The sequence below is a fragment of the Hippocampus zosterae genome, chromosome 13 (assembly GCF_025434085.1).
Source record: "Hippocampus zosterae strain Florida chromosome 13, ASM2543408v3, whole genome shotgun sequence".
Taxonomy (NCBI): domain Eukaryota; kingdom Metazoa; phylum Chordata; class Actinopteri; order Syngnathiformes; family Syngnathidae; genus Hippocampus; species Hippocampus zosterae.
The window spans coordinates 23,037,169-23,047,788 of NC_067463.1; the positions used below are offsets into that span (position 1 = coordinate 23,037,169).

General features: G+C 52.7%; 1 protein-coding gene across 2 annotated transcripts; it reads right to left on the bottom strand.

Annotated features, from left to right (window-relative positions):
* Nucleotides 1-259: 259 nt before the first annotated feature.
* Nucleotides 260-9,007, bottom strand: LOC127613105 (hexokinase-1). Of its 2 annotated transcripts, XM_052084004.1 has the most exons (18): nt 8,708-9,006; nt 7,425-7,587; nt 6,988-7,136; nt 6,719-6,838; nt 6,542-6,637; nt 6,374-6,473; nt 5,504-5,687; nt 5,108-5,263; nt 4,710-4,943; nt 4,267-4,571; nt 4,027-4,175; nt 3,826-3,945; nt 3,634-3,729; nt 3,305-3,404; nt 2,941-3,124; nt 2,713-2,868; nt 1,967-2,200; nt 260-1,444 (listed from the first exon to the last, which is right to left on the bottom strand). In XM_052084004.1, exons 1-18 carry the CDS (start codon nt 8,768-8,770, stop codon nt 1,294-1,296), a joined length of 2,760 nt encoding a protein of 919 aa, XP_051939964.1. In that variant the 5' UTR covers nt 8,771-9,006; the 3' UTR covers nt 260-1,293. The 2 variants fall into 2 exon arrangements, with proteins under 2 accessions (XP_051939964.1, XP_051939963.1); XM_052084003.1 differs by having other exon boundaries at nt 6,542-6,838; nt 8,708-9,007.
* Nucleotides 9,008-10,620: the final 1,613 nt, after the last annotated feature.

Below are 10,620 nucleotides of genomic sequence, written 5' to 3' on the forward strand. Positions count from 1 at the left end.
AGGACTCTGGCGGCAGCATTTTGGATCAGCTGCATCTGCCTGATCGATTTTTTTTATTCGGACCTGCAGAGACACTATTGTAGCCTGTTGAAAATATCGTGGTGCATTTTCCGCACCCTCAATTTGAAATAATGTCCCGATTTTCTCTCATAAAGAGAAGTTTGGATCAAATATTTGATGGAATGATAAATCCACGATTAAAATAATTGGCCAAACCACTGCTGCGTGGACTTGCGGCTTTCAGAAAGAGACGGCGGACTTTGTTCCACAACAAAATAGAATTTAATCATCAAGTGTCGTCTTCTTCCGCGTGAAACAAAAGGCATCACATCTCGTGCGTTCCCATTCTCGTCTGTGTGTAAGGCATGCGGTCTCCACACAGCTTTTAGACACTGGAAGCGGACTGCTCGGACACATACACGCACGCACGCCCCTGACACAATATACACAATAAAGCAGCAGCAGCAGTAGTAGTAGTACTCCACCCCTCGCGGTCAGAGTTGATGCGGGGTTCATCACGACAATAAAGCGTAGTAGTTCACAAAGAAGTTCTAAACGACGGCTAACATTTGCCGCCCGCTACATGGACACGTGACCAACACGGACAAGATGCACACCAGCAGTCAACGGGCAGAGATCAGAACACGTCATTTTTGTCTTGCGCCAATTGGCCAAACCAACCGCTGCGTGGACTTGCGGCTTTCCGAAAGAGACGGCAGACTTTGAACTTGAACTTATTTCTCAACCTACAACCGAGAACCTTTGGTCAAGTCCAATTTGCAACAACTCGAGTCCCCAATCTCTGCTCGTTTAACTTTGCGCGTGATGTCATGGGAAGGAACGGGGCAGCCGTGACTTGCCGGCGAGCTCTTGTTGCCCAGCGTTTCGCAAGGTACCTTGGGGAACGCCTTGCTTGGCCCATCAGGCTTCTGTGTGTGTGTGTTTATAAAAAGTGAAAGCATTTTCTTGTCCCGGTGGTGTAAAATGTTATGGGAATGGCCTCGGCTGTATAAATAGTCATCTATTTGCCTCCATATAAAAATAAGGTTAGCAATACACAAATATTAGACACCCACGGAGTTTAGACAACGACGAGCTACCGAGGCGAACGGACAAACGCCAGAAAGCTGCTGGTGCCGAGCAATAAATATGCAGAGCTTGTTGTGCGCCGCCCTGACTTGGGGGCAGCGGTCAAGCGGCGGGGGGGTGGGTCACGGCCGTTGGAGGGATGGGGGGCGAACGATGGCCACGAAGCGGCGGAGAGTTCCTTTCGTCCTTTTCCCGCGAGTGCCTTCAGTGTTGCTGAGCTTCCTGCTCCCTCTGACGGCAGCCCACCGCTGTGATGAGGGCGGCCCCCTTCCCACTACCGTCCTCGGACAGGAGGAAATTCACGTCGCATTTCGGGGAGAGCTCTTTCACCGTTTGCTGGAAGATCCGCGAAAAACTGCAGGGAGGGGCAGAGGGAGAGGAGTCGCGGTGAGGGAGGCGGCTTGCGAGAGAGAAACGGAGGTGGCGCCACTGCCACCTACTGGTCGCTTCTTTACATGATTTACATTGCTAAGCATTTATTCTCATTCACAGATTGCATCAGACCCTCCTATGACGCAAAAAAAAAAAAAGACTTGGACGTACAAGTACGTCATTGGGAGGCGGGGCCTAATTTTAAAAAGACGTACATGTACGTCTTGTGGCGTTAAAGAATTAATTGGATGTCCTGTGTGAAAGGTACGAATACGGAATTGGGAGCTGACCGGCAAAACCAGGAGGGGTTGTAAACTCGGCGGGTTTTGAGTGGCCGCCTCTCTTTGACCCGTTTCTAGCGGCTTAGCTACGTCATAAGCCAAACACGGAACGAGTCGATCTCGACTTCCTATTCTGTAGCGGTTATCGTCGCAGTAGATGGGTTGCCAATTTTGCACGGGTGTCAAAAGAGTCAACTCTTGTATGGCGATGAAGTTGGCCTTACTGTGGGTGCAGCTTGTAGAGCGTTCCGTCCACGCCCACGGTCACATCCAGGTGGTCCAGTCTCCGGTTCTCGCGAATCTTGTCCACAACCGCTGCCATGCCGGCCCCGCAGATCTGGGCGGCGCGGCGGGACACCGTACCGCAAACCTCCTTGACGATGATGCTGTCGTCGCAGGTGCTGTCCAGCCCCAGTTGCTGCAGGATGGCCCTGACCTGCAGCAGAGCCAGCCGATCGCTGTGGGGTGGGGGGGTGGGGGGGGGCGACATGTCAATAGCAGGGCAGTCACTGCTGGATCCCTCGCGGCTGTTGCCGTCGGCGGCGGTTTGACCTTTTTCTAGTAATTCTCATCATTAGCTGCGCGGCTACATCTTTTCGTTGCAAAAATAAGAAGCCCCAAGGCCGAGTCAAGATCAGGACTTGAAATGAAGGACCAAGTCAAAACAAAGAACATTGTGGAGCCAAAGAAAGAGCCGGGACCAAATCAAGACCGAGACTTTGAGCAGTGGAGACCAAGGTATTGAAGAGACGTGGCCAAGTAGAGAAGCCGAGAACCTCAAGACCCCGGACTTTGAGGACCCTGTACCGAGTCAAAAGCAAGAGCGAAAGGAGCCCAGACCAACGTGAGGTCGAGAAGAACTGCCGTCCCTGCAGTTTGGGTCTCGTCCGCTCGTCCGGACAATAAATCCCGAGTCCAAAGAATGATTTGGAAAGACTGAAAGTCTGGCAAACTTTGCTAAGCGACCCACCTTTCGATCTGAGACAGGAACTTTGTCTCAAAGATGCCTCTGGTCTTTAACGTTTCCGAGATTTGTCCGCGGAAAAGGAATCCGCGTTTGGTGAGGTCAATCAAAATCTGCCTGACGATCTCCCCCAGGTACATGCCGCTGCACATCTTCTCGTATCTAAAGAGGCAAATTGGTTAAGAATCGCCCACTTAAAAGTACTCGGGGAAAAAAACCGAAAAGCGTCCCGACCTTTGTTTGCCTTCGTTGAGCGAGTTCTCATCCACCGCCTGGTCGTACTGGGTTCTGATGTCATCCAGGCAACCGTTGTCTCCGAACGCTCCCCATTCCATGTTGACGCACATCCGACCTTCGTTCCCTTCCACGATCTCCACGTTTTTCATCTCCTCCATATAACAGGCGTTGCTGCCCGTCCCTGAGGGCAGGAAACGGCAACATCAACCAAAAACCAAAAACACTTGTTACTCAGCGATGGGAAGGACAGGTTGCCCCCGTTCCCGGCCAACATTCCAGCTGAGCTTTTCAGAGTCCACGAGATCCCCTCGCGGGGGCTAACAAGCAGATGGGTGTTGGAAAAACCTCTTCCAAGACTTACCCGCAATCAGGCCCACCTCGCAGGTGGGTTCCTCATAGGCGCAGGTCATCATGGTGCCCACGGTGTCGTTGACGATGGCCACCACGTCCAGCTCAAATTCCTGAGATGAGTCAAAGATGGCGGTTGGACACGTCAACCGTGATGCATTTCCTTAGTTTGGAGTCTTTCCGGCTATTTGTTACGGGACAACACGACTCCGCGTGGGTGGTTCCACGTACTTTGGGACATGGGGAGAAGCTGGCTTTGACAGACACTGACAAATAAAATGCCTCTTAATTGAGCCCTTTGTTACTAAATGGAGCCCCCTCCATCCCCCGGGCCTGAATGACCTCTTTCCTCTTGATGGCCTCCCTCAGAAGCTCCACCACATCTTCGCCCTCGCAGTCGGTGGCTTTGAAGCCTTTGGTCCAGGTCACCAGTATCCCCTGCCGAACACAAAGCGCCATTAGCTCTTGGCAAAGGAGCTGGGAATCCTTTGAGACGTGGCCAACTCGGGCCTCGAGTTTTGCGGGCAAACTCACTGCATCCAGGCTGGTCTGATGGCAAGGGAAGGAGAAGGTGAAGCCCAGCGGCAAACGGGCGCTCTTCATCCCCATGTAGTCCAGGAAGTCCGAGATGCAGTGCACGATGTGGTCGAAGAGCTGCCACATGGATGGTAAAAGGAGCTGCAAAGCGAGAACCCTTCCGGAAGCCTTCCGGGAAGACGCTGGCCCATGCGTTACCTCCTCTCCCGTCCCCTGCATAACCTCGATGGGAATGGCGTAGATTTTGTTGTGCATCTCCACAGAGCGCCTCTTGCCGCTGCGAATCTTGACCAGAAGCACACGGAAGTTTGTCCCGCCGAGGTCCAGAGCCAGGAAGTCTCCGTTTTCTGGACAGAAAGGAAAACGTTTTCTACCTCGTCACTTGGAATTTCAAGAAGGAGACCCGATCAGCGTGGGCTAAGGAGGGCCGTCGTTCACCTGTTCCGTCCGGCGTACTTCGGACGTATGTGGGCAGCATTTTGACGGTGGCCTCCTGGTGCGTGTCCTTCCTGAGGCCTCTTTCCATCTCCACCCGCATGCGCTTCTTCACCTCCAGCAGCTGAGCTTTGCCCAGCCGGAACTCGGCCAGGGTCCGCTGGATCTGCCGCGCCTGCTCCGTCAGCCGGTAAGCCACCGCCGTCACCATGGCGGCGCCCTTGCCGCTCCCGCTCTCCGACAGCAAGAAGCGGACGTCCGAGTCCGGCACCAGGCGCCGCACCATCTTGTGCAGGCGGCGGGCGTACCTGATCACAGAAACAGCCGGTGAAGCACCTCACCGGGGAGGCGTCCTCATCTGATGCGTCTAGGGCTTTAGCTTTAGTTTTAGTTTTTTTGTGATAGTAATGAGGATAGTGTAACTAGCAGGGACATATTGTGCTTACTGAGGGTGCATCTTGTAGAGGGAGCCGTCGATGCCCACGGTGGTGCGAAGGCGAGCCACACCCTTGTTCTCCTTCAGGCGAGACAGGATGCCCCCCAGGGTGGCGGCGATCAGGTTGGCCGAGCGGAAGGACACGATGGTGCACACGTGCTGCACGGCGAGGCAGTCTTCATCGGAGGGCTCCACCCCCAGCCTGCTTAGGATTTCCATGCACTTCTTCAGACCTTCTTTCGTCCTGGTGGGGGAGGGATCATTCCGTGTCAAGTCAAAATGGTCGGAACGGTCGCAAATGGAGATTGTGGAAGCTCCGCCCACTTTGGAAGCTGATTTTGGTATCATTGCCTTCATCATCCTCCCAAAGTGTTACAATGTTGTATCGCTTAACGGCACGCCACTCACTTTTCAATGGCCGAGACGTGCTTGGTCTCAATCTTCCCTTTTGTCAGGAGCTCGGGCGTGATGCGTCCTTCAAACAGCAGACCTTCTTTGGCCATCTTGACCAGAATGAGTCGCACCAGCTCCCCCATGTACATGCCGCTGGCCATCTTCTCAAAACTGAACGGAAAGAAAACACGGCTGCGATTCTCACTCGCGCTTCTTCAAAGTGTCTGCTGTGGCTTCTCAACGATCGTCAAAGATTGAACGGAGACATCCGGACTCTGAAGACTTTTCACCGACGCAACGGGCCCAGAGTCCGGTTGCCTCTTTTCAGTCTTTCCGAAACGTGGCGGTGAAAGTCCGGCCCGAAAGAAGCACGGAAACGTCCTTGCGGAGTCAAGAAACGTTGGCGCTCACAGCTGCTTTCCCGGGTTGATGGAGCCCCTGTCGATCTCGCGGTCAAACTCGGTGCGCAGGTCCTCCAAGGTTCCGTCGTCGCCAAAGGCCCCCCACTCGGTGTTGATGCACATCCGACCCTCGTCGCCCTCCACCTGGTCGATGTGACGCATTTCTTCCATGTAGCAGGCGTTGGTTCCCGTTCCTGGCGGCGGGAAAAGTTGGGAGAGGCGTCAGTGGGGCGGCGCAACTGTCGCTCTTGTGGTCAGAGTCTTTTTTAGCGCGAGTGACACCGTTGAAACTCCAGTGAAGCAAACCCAAGTTTGGGAACCCCCCCCACCCCAAAAAAAAGTTGCGTTTTTAATCTTGTTCGGTTTGTCTTTGGGATGAAATGGCAGACAAAAGAAAATCCCCCCAAACTATTCATGCCCTGAAGGCGAATTGACAACAGCTAACAACTAGCTATGCTAGCTAAGTGACATTTAGTGACATTTAGCCTTCTGCCCGCTAATTTGTGAGAAAATGGCTAAGTGACTTTGCAATTTATTACCATGGTTATGTTACTGAATTTGTGAGTTCTTGAGTGACAGTTTTTCAGGGGGGGGGGGGTCAAATTGATCAGAATTGAAAGCAATGCTAGCCATGAAATAATGAAAACACATTCCCTGTTGTCGACATTTGGCGTCCCCGCTGCTAAGCGCCGCTACATCAGTCATGTGGGTCATCGTCACTTTGTTTCCAAAGTAACAGTTTGACCTTTTCATAAGCGTTGTCGATGATTTCCTCGTTCCCCCTAGTCACCGACGATCCCGTAACACCCGTGTTGTTGTTGTTGTAAAAAAAAAATGCCACGTTCTCATGGTACCGCGAGTTCCGCCAAGCCCGACTTACCTATAATGATGCCCACCTCGCAGCGCTGGTCGTCAAAGCCGCACGTCATCATGGTCCCCACCGTGTCGTTGACCACCGCCATGATGTCGGCCTCGTAGTCCTGGCAAACCAGTTTGGCTGATGACAAATTCTTTGGTCCCTTGCGGGTTTCACCTCAGCGGAACCTACCCCGCGTTTCTTGATGGCCTTGTTGAGGAGTTTGACGACGTCCGCGCCTTCCACGCCGCTGGCCTTGAACTTCTTGGTCCAGGTCACTAAGACGGCCTGCAAACCAATCGGTTGCGAGGCCCGCCATGAAATCATCCAATGTTCCTTTTCTTTGGCAGCGTATCTCGGCACGCTTACCTCATCCAGTTTGCTTTGGGCGCAGGGAAAAGAGAAGGTGAATCCCACGGGAAGCTTTTTGTCCTTAATCTTTTGTTTCTCCATGAAGTCGCCCAGGCAGTCCGCCACGTGGTCGAAAAGCTGCGGACGCAACGCGGGGAAAACATTGAAACGCGAGTCGTGCTGCCTTTGTTTTGGAAACGGTCCCTTGCTCCCGGCGTCTCGTCGTCGAGACGTGGGACGCGTCGCTATCCCCCTTTCGCCGCCAGCGTCTCGCTCGAGGGGCGTACCTGAGTGCCGCTCCCGTGAATGATGTCGTCGGGCGTCTCGTAGACCTGGCTCTCCATTTGAACCGGTTGCTTTTTATCCTGGGTCACCTTGACTCGCAGGATGCGGAAATTGGAGCCCCCGAGATCCAGGGCGATGAAATCCCCCTTCTCTGTCCAAACGGCAAAACGCATGAAAAGTTTCCATCCGGAACAGGCAAACGCGAGTCGTTTGAACAATCATCTCGTCAAATGAGACAAGCAGTCAAAGTTCGGCCGGTGAAGACAACTAGAGAGCGAGTCTGCTGTATCGCTTTTTGGCAGCCATTTTGGTTTGAAGCAACAAATTCCATGCCACTTTCTTTTCTTATTAATATCATATATGAATGATCTAGGGGGTGGGGGGCGGGGTCCTCCCAGCTACGCCTAAATGAACTGCCCATAATTTTTGTTCATGCTACCTGAACCGTCAGGGATGGACCTGACAAAGGTGGGCAACATCTTGACCGTGGCGTTGGGATTGGTGCCGTGGCCCAGGCCATCCTCCATCTCCCGGCGGAAGCGGTTCATGACGTCCTTGAGGGTCTCGTCGGAGAGCCGCATGGAGTAGAGGTACTTGTCGATCTGGGGGGGGGCACAAAAACCAGGGCCGCAAAATGCTCACTTACCGACCGTGACGACATGGAAACGGGACAGAAACATGGGCACGGTTTGCAACAACGCTTGGACGGAACCGCCGACGTTTGGAAATCAAGAGGCCATGTCAAATTTACAATTTTGGGGGGGGGGCTTGGGGGGGGCGTAAATAGTGGCAATCTTACTAACATAATTTTGTCTTTTTTTTTGAGAGGGAAAAAAAACTGATCGTTTCCCACCAAAAATGATATGTTTGGGGGCAAGGGGGCAACTCCAGTCCTCGAGTGCAGCAGTGCGGCCCGTTTCAGATGTTTCCCTCCTCCAGCACACCTGATCGAAATAATCGGCAAGCTCTGCGGAAGCTGCATGGAGAGAAATCCTCATCATTTGAATCAAGTGTGTTGGAGGAGGGGCACCCGCAGATGCCCGGCCGAGGCGAGAACAAATGACCACCCCCAGGGAAGGCCCCCACCGAGCCATCAATGGAGGGCCTCGACAATTGAATGAAAGGCCACAAGAACAGATTAGTTGCCTCCATTCAACCAATCTCTGGAAAAAGGGCCGTGGGGGGAGGAAGAGAATTCTAGGATTGGTTTTTTTGGGTGGGGGGGGGGGTATTATCTTGTCTTTTCGTGCGTGATGTTTCCCCAGAGGCCCTCTTTGCATTCGTTTCCGCGCACGTGCATCTGCTGCACTGTGACGTCACAGCAGCCCCCTCCCCTTCCCCTCCCTCCACTTGACTTGTACAAGGCCCCTCCCCCGACCCTCCATCCGCGTCGCCGGTCTGTCATCTCAGTCTCACGCGCGCACGCGCGCTAGCATAGCGGCTATGGGCCGGCGGCTAATATGTGCAAGGTCACACATCTCGGGAACGTTTGAGCGCGCGCGTGTGCAAGAATCCGGAAGCCTCGCCGGCTGACATCGACGCGAGCGGTCACGGGAGGTGTCCGCGTCAAGGGCACGCCGATGAGCCTGCGCCGCCGCTAGCGCGTCCATCCGCCGCCTTCTCCTCTAGCATCCTCCCAGCCAGCCAGCCGGCCGCCAAGTAACATGGCTGCCGTAGAAGACGCGAGTGGCGTTTTTGCAGCCTGGCCTGAGCCCTTTGTACCTTTTTGAGTTGATCATCCTTCAACTCGGTGAAGTAGTAGGCCAGGAGCTGAGCTGCGATCATCTTGCCTTCCTTCCTGCGGGGATGCGGGGGTGGGGGTTGTCAAGAAGAAACTGCGGGGCCGCTTGCTTGCTCGTCCGCCCTGCTGTAGTTGTGTCCCGTCTTTTCCTTCCCACTGGTGGGCGAGGCTGACGGGGAAAAGGGAAGCGTAACTGGCGGCGGTCGTCTGCGACGAAGGCGCACACTCGGGGAGGGAGGGGTTTGAGTGTGTTTGCCCCCCCCCTTCCTCACTCTACCCCCGACGTGGAGCGGCTCGGCCGCGGAATGGTTCTCGCGCCGAGCCGTGCCCTGCCCCCATTGGCCCCTCCCGATTGGCAGAGCGAGAAAGACATGCTGGCAAGCAGGAAGGGAGAAGGGGCTTGGAAAAAGAAAATTAAAAAAAATTGTCTGTTTGGTCGAGAAAAAAAATGTTTTCTGGAATTTTTTGTTGGTGTTTCTGTGTATGTCTAATTAATGGGCATTTCATTTCGTTCTCGGGGCAAAAAAGGTGAATAGATTGTAGAAATGGGGATATTTTTGTCTTCTAGAATGTTGCGGTACTTTTCCAGAAAAGTTTTATTTTTCCACATTTTCAGCTGAATTTTCCTCGTGATCTTTTCAAATCGATATTTGTTATGAAATTTGAGAATCGTTGTTTCTTTACCGAGATTTTTGTTGGATAAAAATAGACAAGATTTTTTTTCTCTATAATTTTTGCAGATTATGATTTTTTGATTTTTCTAGATTTTCTTTAACAATTCTTGAACAATTTTATTTTGCTGCACTTTTTTTTCCAGAGGAAAAGAAAAGTTTTTTAATGATTTAAAAAAAAATCTACAAATACCGCCATTTCTAGATGTTCTTGTTTTACAATTTTAGATTTTTAAAAATGTTTTTAAATCAAAATGATCTTTTCATTCGACATGGCCAAACTGGACCACATTATGTGTAGTCCAGTTTGGCCATGTCACAGTGGCTTCCTTCTTGGAGCATCTCCATTGGCTGAGCAGGAAAGATGGGCGGAGCATCAGGAAGGGCAGGACCCAATGAGGGTTTGAGGAGGGTTTATCGCAGGGCTCCGCTCCCACTGAAGCAGGAAGCTGCATCTGACTGACAAACTGATATTCCCCCCCCCCCGTCCCCCCTCCCCTCTCCTCTCCTTCGTGGTTGGCACGTCTCTCACGTTGCCACGGCAGTCGTGGGCGGACGTGCGGATGGGCGGGGCAGCCTCCGCGCCATGTCATGTGATGTCATCATCACGCTTCCTGCCGCATCACCCGCAGCGTCGGTGACGACATCTTGGTGGACTGTGGAGAGCGGGAAGGTGAAAATGTGAAACGAAAGACGTACTGTATGGTTTGCGCATACACGTACAGTATACTGTATCTATTTTTTAATCCGTAAAAATTCACGCGTGTGTGTGCGGCTTTGAGTCGTGAATGGCAACCCCCCGCAGACAATAAGCAAGTGTTGACTTGATATGGTGAGCAAACACGCCACTCCTTCAAATAAAGAAATAAAAGTGCCAGCACGCCCCATGGCATCGTAAAGGATTCACTGGAATCAGAGATAAAGAATTATCGTCACGACAACCTGCCCGCCGTCCGTCCCTGATGCAATCACAAGTCCAGGTCCTAAGGACTGTTACTGTGAATGACATTTGAAACGTTTGCTTCAGACCTTAGCGAGCGTGGTGGAATTTGACGTGCTTGATTTGCTTTCGCGGACCACCTGAAATGTTGTGGTGGGCCACATGTGGCCCGCGGGCCTTGACTTTGACTCGACGATGTGGAAAATGGGAAAAATCGAATCGAATGGGAAAACCAGCCAGAAGAGTCGGCAGCGGCGTGGCCTGCGCTCACATCAAACTATTT

Bases quoted from the DNA above. Each gene is read 5' to 3' on its own strand.
- LOC127613105 (XM_052084003.1), bottom strand. From the start codon at position 8,770: ATGATCGCAGCTCAGCTCCTGGCCTACTACTTCACCGAGTTGAAGGAT. The intron at 7,137-7,424 runs GTAGCATGAACA...CCGTTTGGACAG, and splicing joins GTCCATCCCTGACGGTTCAG to AGAAGGGGGATTTCATCGCC. The intron at 3,730-3,825 runs GTGAGTTTGCCC...TGTGTTCGGCAG, and splicing joins ATCAGACCAGCCTGGATGCA to GGGATACTGGTGACCTGGAC.